Here is a 22,501-nt window from a genome sequence, read left to right as displayed (position 1 = left end):
TGTTAAGTCAATTTATGCACTATCCACGTCAACCTCATTTAGATGCAGCTTTGCCTGTTCTTAGATACTTGAAAGGATCTCAAAGACAAGGTTTATTTCTCCCCACTCATAGTCAGTTAACCTTTCGAGCTTATTGTGATGCTGATTGGGCAAGTTGCCCAACAACACGTAGGTCAACTACTGGACACATCATCTTCCTTGGTTCATCTCCTATTTCATGGCGATCCAAGAAACAGTCAGTTGTCTCTCGCTCCTTTGCAGAAGCAGAGTATAGGGCCATGACTACTACAACAAGTGAGATTGTGTGGCTTCTCAGGCTATTGGCAGATCTACATGTCTCACACCCAACTCCGGTTCCACTGCTTTGTGATAATCAGGCAACAATCCATATTGCAGCAAATCTGGTCTTTCATGAGCGTACTAAACATATCGAGATAGATTGTCATTTTATTAAGCAGCATATTCAGTCTAAGACTCTTGTTCCACGGTCAAATTCATCACAGTTTCAATTGGCAGATATTTTCACCAAGGCTCTTGGACGGAATCGGTTCCATGACTTATTGATCAAGTTGGGCATTGCACATCTGCATGCTCCAACTTGAAGGGGAGTAATGTAGGGTATTTTAATTATTGATTCTAATTTGCCATGATTACCATTTTAATTGATATGATTTGGTTGACTTGGTTATTCTAATTGATTTGATGATTCTAATTGTAATTTTTCTTAATTATAGGCTTGATCTAGGGAATTCTCCTTTATTGCATAGATTATTTTTCCTTTTGTATTGACAATGAAATCATCCAAAGAGTATTCAAACTCTTCAATAATCATGTCTTATCCTTAATTCCATGTGCCAAAATGAAACATTATGGAATCAGATATTTATAATCTTAAACACATTCATCACGGTGGAGATGACAAAACCCCTTTGGACCAGAATTTGTCATTGCTGCTTTATTCAAACAAACCAATTTTTTTATAATTTTGATTCCATGACTAGATCGAAGAACCGGCTAGACACTTGCTAAATCTTAATTATACTTTTACAGCACCTAACTAGTGCTTTTGCTTAAAAAAAATTCATTGACTCAGTTCAAGGATGATCTATGGTCTGTAAAATAGGTTTCGTGCATTGTTAAGTTATGTAATACATCTTAAACGAACAATCAATTCAATAATAAATATATATGGAAATGGATTTCTCATCTCGTTAACTTGTTATTATTATCGTCTATTCTTCTATATAGTACAAGCATTTTCATTAAGTTGCGTAATTAATTACAGCATTGACCAGGGAAAGTAAGGAAAGTAAGAAAATAACTTCTTTGCCAACAATATCTCGCTAAGAGTACATTGGTGGTGATAAAAGAATTTTCCAACAAGTTTGTAAGGTGGTTTACGTTTATATAGTTAAGAAAAAAATCAAGTAGGGGTGTAAATTTTGATTTGTAGATATGAGGTACCATCAGATGTTCAAAGAGCAGTTTCAAGATTGACTTGAGGTGAACAGTATCAGGTTTGGGTGCAGAATGTTTTATTGGAAAAAACGAAGCACTGAACAACCAGGAAAGGGTTATCCAGAAGGAAGAAGAGTTGATAACAGTGGCCAGAAGAAACAGAATCCATCTCCGAGTGCAAAATTATCTAATATTATGCACAAGCCTTGACGAGTAAGAATGAAAAAGCAGAGCATATATCTGAAACAAATATGGTGAAAGCCTGCAACATTCAATCGAGTAAAAGGTGAAAGGGTGAAATCAGATATGGGAATCTTCCCTAGTTAAAAAAGATTGTAGTGACTATTAAAGAATATCATGCGAGTCCTAAAGCATTTACTAATATCCTTTATGGATGAAAACCCTTTTGAGAAATTGAAGGAGAAAAATTGAGATTAGCTAAATAAACGGTTTATATCTGCGGAACTATGGTCTAAAAATTTTATGAGTAAGCTCACTAACCAAAGTAGCTAAGTAGACTCTTATTTCTCCATATAAATATACATTTTTTTGATCATATCCTAAACTTGACTATACGAGGTTTCAATACAAAACATACTTCTACCAACTGAATTACCTACCTCCATCGTTGTCTTTACATTTGCAAAAATGCTGACTAAATCTCCACCATCGATAATCTACGTGAATAGAATCACATATTTTATAATTCAGAATCGAAAACACATTACCAACGTATTTTGTTATTATAATTTCAAGCAGATTCATCTCCGTGGTGATGTGACACGTCTCCTTTCCATGGGAGGTTTTTCTTCTCAGAATTATCAAAACATGACTTTGAACCCATTATTTTACCAAGTCACGGTGCTTTTATTTAAAACCGATTGACAGCGCCCACCTTTTTATTATAAGGCCATATGCGTCTTGACGTTGAGAGAAATTTAGTTTCTTAGATAGTTAAAATGGAAGGACTTGGATGCCCAGTTTAATTCGTGGAAGTAATACATCAAGTAGGAGGGAGGATTAAACTTGAGAAATGAATGGTTGCGACTGCAATATCTAAAACACGTGGAATCAACCATTTCCTTACACCGAAGTAACAGCAACATATTGATGTTTACCTATATTTTTTCTTCAGTGTTAGTAGCGTATTTGTTCTTGAACATCAAACAGAGTCAACTGGCCCTGGACACACCAGAGCTTATGTCAACCCGTTTACCATGTCAGCTAAATGCTTCCGCTGGAGCACGTACGTCTACCCCGCATGGTTTCTGACTCCTGATCCTTGGGAAAAAAAAATTCTAAAAATTAGTCCCCCCACTAGTATAAATAGCGAGCAAACATAAAGAAAAAGTGTTCAACCATCGATTAAGGAGATAAACACATTGCATCAGCTGCTTTAATTTTGCTTCAATTGCTTCCCAAAAATGTCGATACTTACTAACAGCTGCTTCTCTAGCATGTGGAAGTGGGAGTCCAATTACGTTCGCTTCTCTAAGGGTGCCCTATTCATCTCAGGTATCTACGCTATTCTTGAACAGGAAGGGCTAAAAGAATTCCAAAAGAAAAATAGTACTAGCTAGTATTCGTTATTAATTGTTACACAAACATAATTTTAATGGATGACTACCATTTCCGATCATAGGTTTGCTTATGAGCGACGCCTTTTTAGACAACGCATTTACAGCATTCTTGATATCGTATATCCAGTTCATTTGGGGTAAGTCATCTTTCCGAAAAGCTGCAGCCTTTGCAAATGCCTTTGAAGGCGGAACAATGCTTACGTCTGTTGTCCTCGACCGCATCGCAATTGATCGCATAGGCCAGTTCAAACTCCTCGTTTACACTGTTCCAGCTTTGATCATCGTAAGTTTATTCTTCTTCTGTCAGCACTTGTCCCCGACTTACACTATTGTAGTTAGTTATATCTCAAACGAGTCTCCTCTTGCCTTGTCCTCTGCCTCGTTTGTCCTTCAAAGTGTCAGATTGAATTTCCTTTCTTTCTAAAATTGTGTGTAAAAATGAAAAATCTCATTTCGGTTAAGAAAACAAAAACAGAAGTCATTAATATTGAAATTTGTTGGGAGATAAACCATATCTTGAACACAAAGATATCACACTAATCTAATTAGTTAATGGAGTTTGGATCTTCCATGTTTATACCATATTTTAGTGACGTGAGATACCACACTCAAATATATATATCAACCTCAACAAACTCCCGTTCACTTGTGAGTAATGACCAGCTTCCATGCAAGCGAACAATGCTATCTTTTTGAGCAACCCATGCACCTTGTAGGCACGTACCACCATGCGTTTTCCTGTGTCCAGGTTGTTGTGTTAATACACCGCCATGTTTTTTCAAAAAAAAAATACTGCATCACCATACTCGTCGCACTCAACTCCGTTTCATTTTCAAGATATAGCAAAAAAACACTCGCAATAATGATATTATTCTTTTTGCAGGCATTACTGGTATTATGGCTTTCTAGTTGGCTTCTTGCTTCACATGCCAGCAATATTATATTTTACGTAGCATTAACGTTATTTATGCTAGGCACAGCAGGAAATGCTGCTTCGTTGAAGCCATTTCTCTGTGACCAGTTGCGTGGGACGATGGACATTGATGAGACTCAGATAATGGAAGATCAGTTTTCCCAAAAACAACATATGGAGAAATACGAGGATACACTTATAAATCGTGCTAATTTTTGGAATTATATTGCAGTGTTTCTAGGAACCTTCGTATCTTCAACATTTGCATCAAGCCTTAAATGGGATTATACCTTCATGGCTTCACTAATAATTGTCGTGGTAGCTTATTTAGTTTTCTGCTCTGGCAAGCACTACTACGGCCATGAAGATCCAGCAGGAAAGACGGTTGCTGAACGAATGAATCAAGCAAAGCTTCTAGTAAAATTGCTACCTCTTTGGATAACATTCATCGTTTATAGTCTAGTGGAGGCAACGGGATACACTCTGTTTATAGTACAAAGTGAGAATCTAAATACTCAGATTGATGTTAGGATTCCTATATATTCATTCAATAGGATTCCTTTAACTTCATTCTATGTGCTTCAAACCTTTACAACCTCCATCATATCATCATTGTGCGATTTTCTAATAAAAAAATTCTGGAGTAGTGAAGAAAGCATTCAACATCGTGCCAGGTTTGTCAGAATTGGTATCGGAATGTTCTTTGCTATTGGGTGTTGCATAGCTGCTTGGAGAGTGGAGGTTCGTAGATTAAGTTTAATCAGCAAATTTGAAAGTGAGGCTGGCCGAAAAATATCAGACGATGATCCTATTCCCATGACAATCTTATGGTTAGCTCCTCAATTTTTCTTATTAGGAATTGTGGAAGGAGTTATTGGGAAGGGACTGAAGTATTTGTTTTATGACAGAGTACCAGTTTCGATGTGGGTTCTTGAGTATTCATTTAATGAAGGTATGCTGGGTTGTGGAAGATTCATCAGTGTACTTTTACTTTTGCTTGCTCGACCCTGGATCGGCGACACCATTAACGAAAGTCATATTGACGAGTACTTGCGAATGTTAGCCATTTTAAATATTTTCACCTTGTTTCTATACAGTTTTCTTACCTATAAGCATGATTGGAATGTAATAGTACCGCAGAACGAATCCCACGTGGCCATGGAAGAGCTTGCTCGCTCCCATTAAAAATCTCTTGCTCTCACATTGTGTCTCCTTTGATTCTTTTTTATATTGTCACCTCAAGTGTACAAATATATGTAACTTTTTAATGTTATTTATTTAGATAAAAGAATTGTTTTTTTTTTAAAGTCGATAAAGGAAGTGTTGTTTATTTAGACGAAACAAGTGTTATCCTTAAGATAACAAAGAGTTGACAAAACTATCTCACTTTTGAACTCTCTAATATCAACTTTTCGGATTGTTCATTTACTTTTCCAAATTTTTTTATTTAATCTTCTTTAATTGTTAGCTTTTCTCTCAATCTGTTTTAACTTTTTTTTTTATTTGTGTAAGTTTTTTCCCCAATTTAATATATATAGTAAAATTTCTATAATAAATTATAACTAACAATATGATAATTTTTTATTCATTAATCAAAACTAAATATAAATATTCACAAACTACATAAGGTTAAATATAAAAATCAAATAATCAAATATTATATATACAAAATAAAACAAAAAAGGAAGGATTCATAATTTTAAGACATTATTTGACATGCAATATTATTTTCTATTAACTAGACTATAATTTTAAACCCAAATTATCAAATTAATCAAAAATATTTAGACATGAAGTATTTAAAAACTTAATTTGGATTAAAAATTACTTACAATTGAAATCTAGATAAGTTGTTTTCAGAGAGTAAAAAAACATAGCTAAGGACCAAAAAGGGAAAGAACTTGAATTTTTAGATAGGGAGAGTAATTTTGATTTTGACTTTTTTGATAAAATCTTAAATTATAGAAAGAAATTTTTTTGTTTTTCCTTATAGTATTGAAATATTAATACATAAATTATTTTTTGATAAATTACTTTTACTTGAAGTCTTTGACCTCAATCTCTATAAAATTACAAAAAAAATAATAATAAATTGATTAATATATTAACTACTCTAAATCGTAGATATATAAAAATTAAAACATTTTAAGAAGTGAGTGGTGTCATGTGATACCACTCCCTCCGACGTGGGTCTATCCATGTGTGTAATTAATTACATCATTAATCATAGAGAAAAAAATGACAGCATTTTTGGAAAATAACTTCTTTCATTTTTTTAAAAGGAAATAACTTCTTTCTTTGTCAACAATATCACGCTAAGAGTACACTGGCGGTGATAAAAGAATTTTCCAACAATTTTGCGAGGTGGTTTATGTTTATATAGTTAAGAAAAGAATCAAGTATGGGAATAAATTTTAATTTGTTAGATATGAGATACCATCAGATGTTCAAAGAGAAGTTTCAAGATTGAATGGAGCTTGGTGATCAGACCAAAGACTTGAGGTGAACATTATCAGATTTGGGTGCAGAGTTTCTTATTGGAAAAAACGAAGCACTGAACAACCAAGGAAGGGTTATCCAGAAGGAAGAAGAGGTGGTAACAGTGGCCAGAAGAAACAGAATCCATCTCCGAGTGCAAAGTTGTCTAATTACGCACAAGCCTTGACGAGTAAGAATGAAAAAGCAGAGCATACACCTGAAACAAATGTGGTGAAAGCCTGCAACATTCAATCAAGTAAAAGGTGCATGGGTGAAATCAGATATACATGAGGATCTTCACTAGTTAGAAAAGATTGTAGTGGCTATTACAGTTTATCATGTGAGTCCCAAAGCATTTCCTAACATCCTTTCGGATGAAATCCCTTGTGATGAATTGAAGGAGAAAAATTGAGATTACCTCAAAAAATGGTTTACATCGGTGGAACTATGGTCTAAAAATTGTACGAGTGAGCTCAATAATTAACCAAAGTAGCTAGATAGACTCTTATTTCTTCGTATATAATTTTTTTTTGACCATGTCAATAACTTGATCATTCAAGGTTTTAAATCAACTTAATTATCAACCTCCATCACAAAAATGCTAATTAAATCTTCACCAACGTGAATAGAATCACATATTTTATATTTTAAAGTTGGGATAAATTACCAACATCTTTTTTTATTATAATTTCAAGGAGATTCATCTCTATGGTGACGCGACGAGACTCCTTTCAATGGGAGGCTTTGTGTTTGCAGCATTTTCACAACATGGCTTTTGATCCCATCACAGGGCAAGTAAAATTTTCCGATTATTTTACCTAGTCACGTTGCTTTTATTTAAAACTGATTGACTTGGTTTTGCTTTTTTGGCCACCTTGACTTTGGTTTAGAAGACCATATGCATGTTGAGAGAAATTTTGCTTCTTAAAAGAAAAGAAATGGGAGGACTTGGACTTCCAGTTTATTTATTCATTTGGGATGCCCAGTTTAATTAATGGAAGTAATACATCATATAGGATAGGATTAAATTTGAGAAATGAATACATTTGGAATCAACCAACCCCTTACACCAAAGTAACAGCAACTTCTGTATTCTATATAATATGTATCTTTTCAGCTTCTTTTTAATAGGCTATTTTACCCATATTGATGTTTACTTTTTTCTTTTTTATTTTTTATTTTGCTTGCGTATAGAAAATTCATTCCGTATTGATCCTCGAACATAAATCAGAGTCAATGGCACTGCACCTACCAAAGCCCTAGTAAATCCGTTTACCATTTCAGCCAAATGCGTCTGCGAGAGCACGTACGTCTACCTGACGTGGTTCCTTAGTCCTGATATTTGGAAGAAAAGATTCCTAAAAATTAGTCCCCCACTAGCATAAAAAGCGAGCAAACGTAAAGAAAAGGTGTTTCAAGCCATTAGGTAAGGTGATACAGATTGTATCAGCTACTTTAATTTTGGGCTTCAATTGCTTCCTGAAAATGTTGATGATTATTAAGAACTGGTTATCTAGAATATGGAAGCGGGTGTCCAATTACATTAGCTTCTCTAAGAGTGTCATATTCATCTCAGGTAATGAGGTATCTACGCTGTCGTTGATAGGAAGGGCAAAAGAATACCAAAGCAAAATTAAAAATAATTTTAATGAATGACTACGAGCGACGCCTTTTTAGACAAGGCAGGTACGGCTTTCTTAATATCGTATATCCAGTTCATTTGGAAGAAGCCGTCTCTTCGAAAGGCTGCAGCCTTTGTATATAATCATTTCACCATGACCTTAAATATAAATATGCATGCATGTATACAAAAAGTCACCATGATCTTAAGATTTTAACTTAGGTGTTCTTATGATATTTTTATAATATTCACAATGAAATGCGAACTCAACAAACTTATCAACTTTAAGATGCATTATTATTTTGATAATATAAACGAATAGTTCCGTCGCATTTTCAAATATCGCAAAAAGATGTTACAATAATGGCATTCTTTTTGCAGGGATTACTGGTATTATGGCTTTCTAGAAGCAATATTATATTTTACACAGCATTAACAACCAGCGGGACAAGTCGCTTCTTTGAAATCATTTCTTTGTGACCAGTTTCGTTCGACGCTGTACATTGATGAGACTGAGACAATGAAAGATGGGTTTTCCCATAAACAGGAGATGGAGAAATAAGACGATGCACTTGGAAATCGTGCTAATTTTTGGAAAAATATATATTGCAGTGTTTTTAGGAACCTTCGTGTTTTCGACATTTGGATCAAGCCTTTCGTTGGAAAGAAACCTTCATGGTTTCACTCATAATTGTTGTGGTAGCTTATTTAGTTTTCTCTTCTGGCAAGTGCTGCTACGACCATGAAGATCCAGCGGGAAAGACGGTTGCTGCACAAATTAAGCAAGCAAAAGCCCATAGTAAAATTGCTACCTCTTTGGATAACATTCTTCGCTTATAATCTAGTGGAGTGAACGGGATACACTTTGTTTATAGAACAAAGCAGGAATCTAGATAATCGTATTGATGTTAGGATTCCTATATATTCGTTCAATACAATTCCTTTAACTTCATTCTATGTGCTTCAAACCTTTACAAGCTTCATGGTATCATTATTGTGCGATTTTCTAATCAAAAAATTCTGTAGTGAAGAAATGATTCAACAGCCTGCCAGGTTTGTCAGAATTGGTGTCGGAATGTTCTTTGCTTTTGGGTGTTGCGTAACTGCTTGGAGACTGGAGGTTCGTAGATTGAGTTTAATCAGCAAATCGGAAAACGAACCAATTCCCATGACAATCTTATTGTTGGCTACTCAATATTTCTTCTTAGGAATTGTGGGGAAGGGACTAAAGCATTTGTTTTATGACAGAGTACCAGTTTCGATGTGGTTTCTCGAGTATCCATTTAGTATGAAGGTGTGCTGGGTTTTTGAAGATTCGTCAGTGTGTTTTCATTATTGTTTGCTCGACCCTGGATTGGCGACACCATAAACGAAAGTCATGCTGACAAGTACTTACTAATGTTAGCAGTTGTAAATATTTTTATCTTGTTTGTATACATTTTTCTTACCTATAAGTATGATTGGAATGTACTAATACCGCAGAACGAATCCCACATGAGCATGGACGAGGTTGCTGGCTCCATGGAATTAGTAACTGCATCCTCCTCGGCTCCCTTAGCCTTGGGGACAAATTCCAGGTCTCCTAGCAAATCATGGAGCAATCTGGAGTCCCGTTCAGTGGCCAAAGTAGACGTTCGACGCTTTCATTCCTGGCCCTATATATATTGGATGTGCATCTAATCTGTATATGTCGTACATATCATGAACATCATTTCTATTGCAAGCTAATATGTACTTGTTTTGTTCAATATGCCCTTTTTTTTTTTATGTGCAGTAAAGGTTATTTGTTACATTGTTTTTAATTTTTTCTTTAATTTTTTAAAGAAACTATACATGTTTAAATAAAAATTATAATTATGAATTAAACAACTTGCAATACATATATAGGGCGAGTTTATACATTATGCATTGACAATATATACTTCATTAATGAATAAAATTTAAATTCTTTAAAATCTTAAAAATAAATATCAATAATTTACAATTAAATATTTAATTAGATAAAAAAAATCAGGGTTTCCCTATCCTCCTCGTTCTTTCTTTCCAACCCCTCATTTTCTGCCTTTCCACCTTTGCCCACCGTCTGCACCGTCGGCAGTGACATCTGCGATTCCTTCATGCTTCATCGCCCACTTCCTCCGCCACTACTTCCACCCCAACCCAACCCAACCCAACCATGCTATATATCATCAAGATCTGCGAGCATAGGTCCGTCGTCGGTGGTTGCATTGCCACTGTCTCGGTTGCTGGCGAGACTTTTGAGGCTGGTACTTCGATTCTTCATCTCAAGAACTAAATCTTGGTACAGATTTGGATGAGGATGAAGAGGAGCAAGAACATGATGATGCAGTTAGTGACGAAGAAGATGTGGAACAAATAGGTAATAAAACTGAAACTTAGTGAGAAGAGACATATGTCAACATGATTAAACTGCACCTTAGTGATGAAGAAGATGTGGAACAAAAATCTTGGTACAGATTTTTTATTTCATAAATCTCGACATGATTAAATAAGAAGAGATATATGCAATTACTTCATTAAATGTAATGCGGAGGATATATTTTTTTGATGAAATTTTACATGTATCGATAATCATTACTAATATAATCAAGTTTATAACCCTTAACATAATAAATCAATAAACATGTCAAATCAACAAATCAATAAATAACACAAATTTATGCTTTTTCATCTATTAAAGTTTTTTTGTCGAGGGAGACATGACAACACACTAACACACTTTAACATATTAAAATTTATTTAATTAAGCGTAATATTAATAATTAATCTTGATCACGGTCTTCTAGAGGGTTGGGCGTCTCTTGGCTTAGAAGATTGGGCTTTTCTTGGTTTGTTATGGTTAGGACTTTCTGGACATTCTGGTTATAATATAGGATAGAGAACTCATATTTTTGGTTGTTTATGTGAATAAATTTAAATGTTGCTTTTATATATTTCCATAATATACTTTTTTTTAATTTTATAGTTTTGTCCTGATAACAATTTTTTATTTGATGAGATGTTCTAAAGTAATTAATTAAAAATTAATTTTAAAAAATTTAGGGATTAAAGAAATACTTACTACAGTAGATCAATTACTCTCCAAGCCTCATTGTCTCAAGTGTTCATGACCAACCTATCTCTTACTCATTTCTAAATGTGAAATCTTGACTCCGTGTTAGATAAAAATAATACTCATTTTTTTAATTTGATTGAAAAATCTTAAAATAATAACATTTTTAAAGTTTATGCTAATTCGTAAGGACAAGTTGTGGGGGAGGGAGGGGAAAGTGTATATTCATAATACAATAAATAGGATTTTTAAGTTTAGTTATTATTCAATTTCAAGTTGAGAATTAATAAAGAGTATTTTCTTAAGTAAAGTGCTTATTTCTTTCGACTCTTTTCAAAAAAGTAAGAGATTTTTAATATCTTTGGCCTAACCAATCAAAATCCCATTAAAGTGAAAAATAACCAAAATTCCACTTTGGTTGGTTAAGTCAAAGATACAAAAAAACCTCTTACTCTTTTGAAAAGAATCTAGAGAAATAAGCACTCTTACTTAAAAAAATACTCTTTATTAATTTTCAACTTGAATGTGAATAATAACTAAGTCTAAAAGTTCTATTTATAGTATTATAGGTCCATACCTTAATAAAACTATACTTTTAGTTGTCTAATATAATTAAAATAAGTAGCAAGATATTTTAATAAAACAAAACATAACTAGCCTAATCAAATAATAGTCCTTAAAAATATTAAAATCCTAATAAAAATAAGAAAAAAAATTCAATCTAAATAAAATATAAAAAATAAATCTTAAATTAACTAAAATTAAATTAAATAAAATACAATTCTAAACACTCCTGCCTCATATGTATGCAGGGCAATGAAGTTACACCATAACATTCCTTTAGTTGGATAGCACCTATGTATAAAGGAAGCGGATATAATGCGTTCTAAAGCAAAGAAGGAAGGTCACATTTGGAACAATGGTCAGAGCCTAATGGGTACAAAGGTAATTATGAGGTCCTTCATAGATGTGGTTGTTGGTGAGGCAAACAAGGACCAAGGATCATCATGGCAATCAAAAGGGGATTAAACTTGATGGGATAAGAGTGTCTATTAATGAGGAAGAAGTGAAATGGCTACACAGGAACGCAATGGGTCAACTTAGGAAACCTAGCTACTGTGAGGATATCCATTGCTTTTTTTCCTCGGAGGAGGTAAGAACAAAAGTGACATTGACTGGTGGTCTTAACGTAATTGTCACTTTCGAAGCTAGCATTAAGCCTAACAATCTAGAGAGGGATGACCAAAAGTATAAAGTCTGGGTAAGAGTAGAGGAATTACCAACCCATCTCTAGAACATGAAGATTTTTAGGGCGATAGGTGATACATGGGGACGATACATTAAAACTGATACCTAAATGGAAGAGAAAAGAAAGTTAGATGGGGTGGTGATTCAAGTTGAAGTTTCAAATTGAAAGAGAGTTTCGGCAAGCCCATAAATGAAGGCAATGATTATTAGAATAGAGTCGGTCGATTGGAACCGGTGAGCGTCGCTAAAAGAGAAAGGAATAGGAAACTCAAGTGTACCAGAGTCAATAAAAAGGCAAATGAGAAAACTTGGCAAGAAAGGGTTGGAAACAGACACTATTAAACAAGATGACATGTCAAAAAGGAGCATTCCTAAAAAAGGGAGACAGAAGCTTGAATCTTAAAGGGAATTGCTTTGTTTCAGGGAAAGGTTACAACAATGAAGTTGTCAAGATTGAAAGTGAAAGTAAAAAAAGGGAGGGAAATTTCATTTCAAAATAAGGAATGGAAAGGGCCTGAAAAAAGGAACCAATCGGGGTAGCAATGAGTCCAATAGTTGAAGACAAAAGAAAAGGGCATGTAGGAGATAGGGAGGCCGAAGTGATGGATAGGATCAAAAGGGCTAAGGAGCATAAATTGAAGGAAAAACTAGTTAGTAATTTGGAAATTATGGATCAAATGACAATGCTAGCTACAGTGGGTTAGAAATGGTACTAGAATCATGGATCATGAAAACAATAATAAGTTTTGTTAGAGGGTCGAATGGGGTATTACAGAGGATACAAGAGGGCTTTAGTGAGTGTAGTAAACTAAGGTTAAAAGGTCTCTATAACTTCAATGCAGGGAGTAATGAAGGGAGCTTGATGGAAGGCTTAGGAGACAGCAATTGGGGCTTTTAAAGGAAGATGAGAGGAACCATTTAGATCTTTTTCATGATGTGATTGAAAAAAGAAGGCACGGTAAAGAAGATAAAGTGGTGGTGAAGAAAGGGAGGGAACAAAGACTAAGGGATCCAAGCTTATTTGTACCCAATGATACAATTTTTTTGGAATCATTCAATTCTTATTCAATTTACTCAAAACTTTTTATAAACAAATTTATTTAAAAAACTTTGTTAAATTTAAAATTAAATTATTAATTTGAATTTATAAAAAATTTATAAATACAAAATAAAATGGTATAAATATTTATAATTATATTTAACTTTATCAGTCATAAATACTATTTTTAATTTAAGAAATTTCAACTTAAAAAATATAACTTGAAATATTAAATAAAATAAAACAAATAAACAAAAAATTGAAGGGTTGGAGTAACTCAAATTCAATGGGTGCAATAAAAGATTTTTCATGTTCAAATTAAGCAAGTCAAAATAAAAAATTATTTTTATAATCATTACTAACTCCATACCTCTCTTCTTCAGTTTTTTAAAAGAAAAAACTAAAAAAACAAAAACAAAAAACATTGAGGCTTAAACATGCACAAACATTGTTATTAGAAAGTTGTTTGGTCCTTAAATTAAAAGAATTTAAAAAAAATCTAAAATAGAATCCTAAAACATAAATATGTAATCATTGTCCCTATTTTGTAATAATTAATTGATAAATTAAACTTCTAATGGGAAAAACAAAGAACAAAGAAGAAGACTAAAAGGTGACCAAGAAGAAGAGTAATTATTGCTTTTTATAACTGTAAAAATAAAATCCTAATTATAAGTGTTTTTAGAATTTGTGTAAATGACGATGCTATCATTTTATAAATATATAAATAAAATATTAAAATTGTTTTTATAAAAGGGGAATTCAAACTTAATTTTTGTAAAATAGATAAATTAATGTAACTTATGAAATCCAATGATCAAGTAAGAATATATATATTTATTTATTTCTTAATACCATAAATCTTTAGCTAAATGCTCAAATTAGGGCTAAAAATTTGGACACCTTTTTAATTAAAGGTCAAACGTTTCAATTGTAACAATTATGAACTTAGTTGATGGGTAGATGAAGCGTATTTCACACGCGATAAAAATTCTTTTTCAAAATATAGTTGTTACATGTTATGTTAAAAATTTAGTTGTTACACATCATATCAAAAAATGTAGTTGTTACATGTTATGTTGAAAATCTAGTTGTTATATGCCATGTTGAAAAATATAGTTGTTATACACTATGTTGAAAATTTAGTTATTACACGTCATATTTAAAAATATAAGTGTTACACACAATGTTGAAATTTAATTGTTACACGTTATATTGAAAAATGTAATTATTACACGTCATGATAAAAAAGTTGTTACACATTACATCATAATTTGAACCATTTGGACTTTACAAAAAAGATTTTTTGACCAAATTACCTTTTCATATCTTACCTTTCCAAGCTAGCGCCACATCATGCGCTTGTCCTACATGAGCCAGATACCTCTCAACTTAGCCTTTAATTATAAAGAACCAAAAACATTTGGCTTTTGATTGTTACAATTAAAATGTTTGGTTCTAAATTGACAAAACTTAAAGGTTTTAGCCCTAGCTTGAACATTTAGTCTAAATCTTTTATACTTAAACATTTGACTTATTTATTAGTATATGTATAATCTATTTAAGGATTTATATTTTTTAAATATTTTTATCAATTGAGTCCCTCAACATTTCAATTTTATTCAATTTAGTCCCTATAATATGGCATAATTTTTTTTTAATTTATTTTGCTTAATCTGTCACGTGAAACCGATACTTTAATATGTCAATGTTACATTAACATTGCATCATATTAGTATCATGTGGCACTGTCATGTCATCATGTTAGTGCCACGTCACTAAAATGTGCCACCTCAATGCTAACGTCATTTTTTTTATGGTAAAATTTGATGCTGTTAAAGAGAGTGGCTAAATTAAAATAATTCTCAAAATCAATGAGGTTAAATTGCTTCGATTTTGAATACAAAGACTAAATTGAATAAAATAAATGAGTACAAAAACTTAGTAAGTATTTAAACTAATAGTAATTCTTGGACACAACTTGATAATTTTTTGAAATTTTGAGAGCTTTTTCCTTTTTGAATAGGTAGGACTATGACTTTCCTCTATATTGCATATTAATGTATAGCAAATTCAAAAGTGGAGCACGAGTCCAATTAAATGAAGATAAAGAAATGTGCAGGACCAATCGAGTTTGCCTAATTCAATAACTTAAGTACTTGTTTGGGTCTAATTGTATATAACTTCCTTCAAAAATGAAACATATATTTCGTACGCAATCAAGAGTCTTAACAATAGTGCTTTACAAAAAAAAAAGAAAATAGAGACTTTACGGTGTTGAAAAAGAGAGAAAAAAAAAGAAAAAGAAGATAATAGTTTTATACTAGAGCTTATCTCGTGCAAATATACACTTAAAGCAGCAATCATATTGTGTAATTTCTCTTATAATACGAGAATACATCATAACTTCTTAATGCATTAAGAAAAGTTAAAAATGAGGTATAAGGAAACATCAATTTTAAAAAGAAACAAATAACATTAGAGCCATATTTTATAAAAACCTTTTAATTAAGTCATATATACATATGATTTTGATTTATAAGAAGATTATTAATTTATATACCATGTGAAACTTATGTGTTTTTTTTAAAAATATATTATCTTATAAATTTAGTGAATTATTAATTTACCACATTAGTCTCAAATTGGACAGATTAAAATTATTATTTAATTAATATTAATAATTTATCAAATATTAATTTATAAAAGTTTTATTGTATATAAGAAACTCTTCACTAAGTACATGTAGACATTATTAAAAACCATATCAGATGCAAATTCTAAACTACATGACTTAATCTTGCTAATTAGCTTGTAGGAATGGAAGAAATTAAAAAAAATTGTCAAGGTCAAAGAATTATGTTAAAATTAATTTATTCTGCATTAAGTTTGCTAAAACCTAGACTAGAAAATCAAGAATTTAGTATTAGAAGCAATTAAAAAACTTCCAAAGGCTATTGATAGCAAAAATGCAAAAGAATAACAAAGGCATAATGCTTTATAAAGTTTTTTAAGTATTTAAAAAATTTTAAATAATTTTTATTTTTTATTACTTATAACTAAGTGTTTATATTTTTATTTTGAATCAAATAAATATTTATAATTAATGATTAATTAAATATCATTAGTTAAAATATCAATTATCACTTTTTATGTCATGTGGTATTGATGATGCTTACATAAAAGATAAGATGACACGCGATTATAGCATCCTGTCATATTACTTCGTAATATTATTATCCACTATAATATGAGAACATATTATATCAACATTATATAGTATAAAAAGATAAAATATTTTTTTCAAAAATATGACAAGTGACTTTTTAATTAACTACAATTAGTGAACTATTATTTACAAAAGTCTATTTGATTTAAAATAAAATTATAAAAATTTAATTAAATAATAAAATAATAATAACTTATTTGAAGTTTCTTAAATAGTTCATGAACTTTTTAAAATATTATCCAATAACGAATACATAAAAAAAAACATGAAAAAAGAGAAAAGAGAATTGCATACTAACTGAAAATGGAAAGACATTTGCATAGATATATTTTAGATCAAATATAAGAATGTGATATCTCTCAATTAAAATTGTGAGATTGGGACTCACATTCTTAATACCAAACGCATTCTTTGTTTTATTCAATCTAGATGATCGGATTGATATTAGTATTCCTATTTATTTATTGAATAGATTTCTTTAATTTCATTCTATGGGCTTCAAATCTTTGCAAGTTTCCAATTTTCTAATCCAGAAATTCTGGAGTAGTGAAGAAATCATGCAACATCGGGATAGGTTGGTTTGTCGGATCGGAATTAGAATGCTCCATGCTTTCGGGTGTTGCGAAATTGCATGGAAGAGTGGAGGTTCGCAGATTGGATTTAATCAGCAAATTAGAAAATGGAACTATCCATTCCCCACGAAAATCTCATGGCTGCCAGAGGGATTGAGACGGAGTACCAGTTTCGCTGAGGTTTCTTGAGTATCTGTGATGGGGATTGGAAGACTCTGCGGTTTATTTTCATTTTTGCTTGTTCCGCCATAGACGAAACCTCATCTTGACAAAGTACCTGCTAATGTTAGCCATTGCACACATTTGTATCTTGTTTGTATACATTTTGCTTACCTACAACTATGATTGGGATGTAACCCACGTGGCCATGGGAGAGCTTGCTGGCTCCACGGAATTAATAATTGCATCCTACTCGGCGCCCTTAGCCTTGGGAACTAATTCTAAATCCAGGTCTCCTAGTAAATCATGGAGCAATCCACAGTCCGCCCAGCCGCAATGACTTAATCTGTACATTTAGCAGTATTATCACAAACACCATTTCTATTAGTTACGTCAATATTCAATCTGCTGTGTTTTTTGGGGTGGGTAAAAACTTAATTCTTTTGTATGTTTTTATACAATTTTATTAATAAAATTACATGAACAACTAAAACCGATAATTACAATCAAACAACTTTTAATATAATTATTTATATATATATATATATATATATGAAAATATAAGCCAATTAATACATAGTTAGACAAAATTCAACATACAATATTGAAACATCCAAGCTTCGTTTATGAAAAAACTTAACTATGGGCTTAAAATTTTCAAAATCCCTTTTTACTATGGAAACAAAACTTTATTGAATTCACTATTTAATTAATATTAAAATTTTGTTGATATCAGAAGAATAATTAATCATTTTTGAATAATTGGAAGATTCAAATCCAAAGATTAATAAAATATACAATATACAAATATACATACATATACTAACATATATATCTTATATGATTTCAAACAAAAAAGTCTGCTAATTATAAGTTTGTGGATCTTTATAGTAAAAAGGGTAGAACAAAGAGAAGGGGTTTTTCTAAATATAGATAAATCAAGGGTAAAAATAAAACACTAGGAAAGAGGTACTCATTCGTACTTGGGATATTTTTTCAACTAAAACTAGAAAGTAAAAAAAATAAAAAAAGAAAAAAAATTTCAAAAAGCAGAGAGGTGAGCAGAGAAATGGAGCAGAGCTGGTCCTTTTCTCCTCTTCTCTCTCCTATTTTCCCTCTCCTTTTGCCATCTCTACTTTCCTTTCTAGTTTAGGTTTCTCACTTTTTTTAAAAAAAATAAAACAAAATAAAATTAAAATCCAAAGCGTCTTCACTCTTAAATCCAATTGAATCAGCTCTCACTCTCCTTTAAATTCCAAAGAAAATGTGGCTTTCTGGAGTTGATTTATTCATAATTTCCCATTCCCATTCCCACTTCTAATTTCTGTTTCTCTTTTCTTTCTCTGTTACTCTTTTCTTTTTCAAATACTCGTTTTGTGACTTTCTTTATTCTTCTTTCTTTTGCTTTTGGTTCTGGACATCGGTGATAAGCATTTAGGGTTTGGATGAGCTTTGCGAATTCCACTACTATTCAACTTATTCAGGTAAGAACAGTTTTAATATGTATAAATTCTTTTCCACTCATTTTGTAGTTGTTTTTTTCCCCTTTGTTTTGGTAAAATAAGGGGTAGGAAATGGAAATAATAAGCTGAGTTTGTACGTAGAAATGATTCTCTAATTTCTTTTATTTCAAAGAAAATCATTAAGAATGGACAACGGAAAATGTAATTTTTGGAATACATTGTCAGTTAAGTTGTTACGATCAAATTTTTGAAGCATTAAAATCGTTCCAGTATGCTCGGCTTACCATAAAAGAAATAACGTAAACATGATCGAGATCATGCTACATTAATAGAGTAGGTTTTAGTGCTGCTGAAGGTCACAATATAAATGGTCAGAACGAATAGAAAGGATCATGTTTTTCTGTTAAAATGGATAAATTGGAGTATTGCCCTAGGTACCATGTTGGTAGTGCTGAAGAAATCTTTGCGTTTTGGTTCTTGTAATATCAAAATAGAGGCAACAGAATAATGCGGAAAGGTCACTCTGACTTATCATCAGTTGAAGAAGGTAGTAGGAGAGGCAGCATGAGAGAAAGCTGTCATTTAAAGAAAGGACCTTGGACTTCAACAGAAGATGCGATTCTAGTGGACTATGTAAAGAAACATGGTGAGGGGAATTGGAATGCTGTCCAGAAAAACTCGGGACTTTCCCGATGTGGGAAAAGCTGTCGCTTGCGTTGGGCAAACCACCTAAGACCGGATTTGAAGAAGGGCGTATTCACTACAGAGGAAGAGCGCCGCATAATTGAGCTACATGCTAAGTTGGGAAACAAATGGGCACGAATGGCTGCAGAGGTTTGTAATGCTTTTGACAATTTCAATTTGACAGTATACTGCTTTCTGTTTTCAAAGTTAGTTGTGGCATAACATTTGCACTATATCATCACAAAATATATGCAATCTCTAACATGAATTTTATATTTGGAATTGATCTTTCTCCCCTTTCATGAAATGTTCGTTCGCCTCAAAATGGACAATACCTCATAGCCGGGCACAGTCCAACAATCCTTGCATCAACAGTTCTAATTGATGCTTGGGAATGGTCAGTTTTTGAGATGTGTGAAACATTTGCTACCTTATTACTGTGTTTCTTCATGTTCATTAATCTATTCCATTCTTTTCAAAAAAAAAAAAATTAATCTACTCTGTTAGTAGGGTGCTCAAAATTTATGTCTTATGTCTCAGGTAACAATTTTTATTATTTCATCCAAGGAGTGATCTAAATAACATCATAACCATTTAGCATTCTTGCATGAGGTGTCTATATATGGGACTTATTGATGCATGGTTTACCACCCACACAATAGGGTTTTGTAGATCCATAATAAACTTGCTCACTAACTGCTTCCTGTATGTTCTGATAAATACTGGTTAGCTGAATGAGTATCCAGTTCCTTTGGCTCAGTCCACTCCAAGGATTGCATACTCTGATGGTCATGCTACTGTACCTTTGTTGCACAAGAAATTTTATTTGTTCTTGTTAAGAAAAGAAAACGGAAAATTAATATCATAATTATTGAAAAAATGTAAAGAAGCACCAATATATGCAACAGTCAAAAAAAAAAAAAAGCACCCAGTATATATGTTTTTAAATTATGATACTATATATTAGTGAGTAAATATAGTGAATATTATATATATATCTCTAAGATTTTATTTTTGCAAAATATTTCGAAAGAATCCTTGCATGGAATAGATGCTTAGCTATACATATCTGCTTATTTACGTGTATCTACCCAATATTTTATTTTTAGTTTTAGTTAATATGCTTTCCTTGTCCTCCTAAAGCGAGCTCTTTGCTTATGCAGTTTCTGTGTATTGGCATAAATGCTCAGCCATTTAGCATCAAATGCTAGTCTTTCTCTAATAGTAAATTTTTCTTGAAACAAATCATCCTTTTCTCATGCTATATTCTTTTTCTTATTATTTGATTCACTTTTAGAATAATTTAAATCCCTTTCCTTTTCTCTAGTTGCCTGGACGTACTGATAATGAGATAAAGAACTACTGGAATACAAGAATTAAGAGACTGCAACGTGCTGGCTTGCCAATTTACCCTCCTGACCTGTGCTTGCAAGTGAATAGAAGTCAAGAAGAGAGTCAGAATGCGGCTTCACTGCCAAATGGGGACTCATATGCTTCCAATCTCTTGCAGTCAGATGCATTTGAGATTCCACGTGTGGAATTTGAGAATTTAGAGCTCAACCAAGGATGTTTGTCTTATTCACCAATGCTTCACGACATTCCTGCAAACACTATGCTTAAACGAGTTGGTTCATCCTATGGTTATGGCCTTATGTTCCCAATAGCACATCCTACTAAGCGTCTTCGGGAAAGTGTAAGCAATTATTTCTCAATGCCCAACCAATTGACGGAAAATGCTTACAGGAAAAGATTTGATGGGCCCTTCGAGATTTCTTCTCCATATGATTCCAATCTCAATACCAATGACCAGCCATCATTTGGTATTCCTCCTGGCAGTGATGCCCCATTAAATAGCAATTTCTCTCCTTCTGAGCCCATGTCTGGGCCTATCAAGTTGGAGCTCCCTTCATACCAATATTCAGATACTCAAGAAGATAGCTGGGTCAATCCTGCATACCCACTACCTTTAGTTGAGTCTGTTGATAATCTGATCCAGTCCCCCTCAGTAGAGCAGGCTAAGTCAGATTATCTTACACCACAAAATAGTGGTCTCTTGGAAGCAGTACTTCATGAGTCACAGAAACTTAAAACCTCAAAGGATGATTCATGTCAGCAGTCTTCTTCTACTTCTGTGCTTGATGATGTTACCAATTTCTCCCTAAACCATTGTGAGATGGAATTTGAAGCACATTGTGACCCAAATTCTCCTTTAGCTCATTCTGCTGCATCAGTTTTTAGTGAGTTCACTCCTGTTAGTGGAAGCTCTTCAGATGAACCACAATTTATTGAGAGCATTCTGGGTGAGGATATTTTGCACCCATTGAATTGTGGCTTGAACTAATATTTATATTTATATTAATAAGATTTTTTCATGCTTCATGCAGGATGCAATGCCAAGAACGAGACTCCGAGTCAAATGGCTGTTTCCAGGCTAGATGATTTTATTGGACCAGGTCAGTTTGGCCATAACAATGGTTGTGTGAGGGATAAACCAAGTGTGACAGATGCTATAGCGGCACTTCTTGGTGAAGATACTTACTGTGGCTACTAGCAAACTCTTATTGTTTGTGAGATGCTTGTATGTTCATCAACCTTCCAAAAATCATTGAAACCGATTGAAACTTCAATTGCCAGTATTATCTTTCATCTTGTGGGCAGTGGAAGTTTTCTGTAAGTTTCTGTAATTTTCTGAACTATTTGGAGATAAGTTTTATGGAACAACAATTCTCATAAGTCATTTAACTTTTGCTTTCTTGTGCTGACACTTAAAGCAGATGAGAGTGCTAGCACTCAGAAGTCAAAACTATTGGCTGCTGTTCAATGAACTACTGATTCCAATTTGCTCATTTCATTTAATACCACAACCGTTTGCCAGAGATCATGCCATGTTGGTAGGGAATTAAATAGCAAACATTCTGCATTCATGTGGATGATAAAAAGTCATGCCTACTATAAGTGGCAGTGTGGCACCTTAGTGACTAGTA

The 22,501-nt window shown here is 32.7% G+C and overlaps 1 protein-coding gene across 3 annotated transcripts; it reads left to right on the top strand.

Annotated features, from left to right (window-relative positions):
* Positions 1-18,409: 18,409 nt before the first annotated feature.
* LOC110412702 (transcription factor GAMYB-like) lies at positions 18,410-22,422 on the top strand. Of its 3 annotated transcripts, XR_002444884.2 has the most exons (5): positions 18,410-18,854; positions 19,328-19,667; positions 20,845-21,817; positions 21,902-22,187; positions 22,292-22,422. XR_002444884.2 is itself a non-coding variant. In XM_021423313.2 (4 exons), exons 2-4 carry the CDS (start codon positions 19,341-19,343, stop codon positions 22,066-22,068), a joined length of 1,467 nt encoding a protein of 488 aa, XP_021278988.1. In that variant the 5' UTR covers positions 18,410-18,854; positions 19,330-19,340; the 3' UTR covers positions 22,069-22,250. The 3 variants fall into 3 exon arrangements, 2 of the variants coding, with proteins under 2 accessions (XP_021278988.1, XP_021278989.1); XM_021423313.2 differs by lacking the exon at positions 22,292-22,422 and having other exon boundaries at positions 19,330-19,667; positions 21,902-22,250; XM_021423314.2 differs by lacking the exon at positions 22,292-22,422 and having other exon boundaries at positions 18,412-18,854; positions 19,372-19,667; positions 21,902-22,250.
* Positions 22,423-22,501: the final 79 nt, after the last annotated feature.

The sequence above is a fragment of the Theobroma umbraticum genome, unplaced genomic scaffold, assembly GCF_002168275.2.
Source record: "Theobroma umbraticum cultivar Fairchild unplaced genomic scaffold, ASM216827v3 scaffold_95.0, whole genome shotgun sequence".
NCBI lineage: Eukaryota > Viridiplantae > Streptophyta > Magnoliopsida > Malvales > Malvaceae > Theobroma > Theobroma umbraticum.
The sequence above is the reverse complement of the archived record's forward strand: the minus strand, read 5'-3'. Positions and strand labels throughout refer to the sequence as shown.

Excerpts from the sequence above, each read along its gene's own strand:
- LOC110412702 (XM_021423313.2), top strand. The coding sequence starts at position 19,341 with ATGCGGAAAGGTCACTCTGACTTATCATCAGTTGAAGAAGGTAGTAGG. Across the intron at positions 19,668-20,844 it reads GGGCACGAATGGCTGCAGAG|TTGCCTGGACGTACTGATAA; the intron begins GTTTGTAATGCT and ends CCTTTTCTCTAG. Across the intron at positions 21,818-21,901 it reads ATTTATTGAGAGCATTCTGG|GATGCAATGCCAAGAACGAG; the intron begins GTGAGGATATTT and ends TGCTTCATGCAG.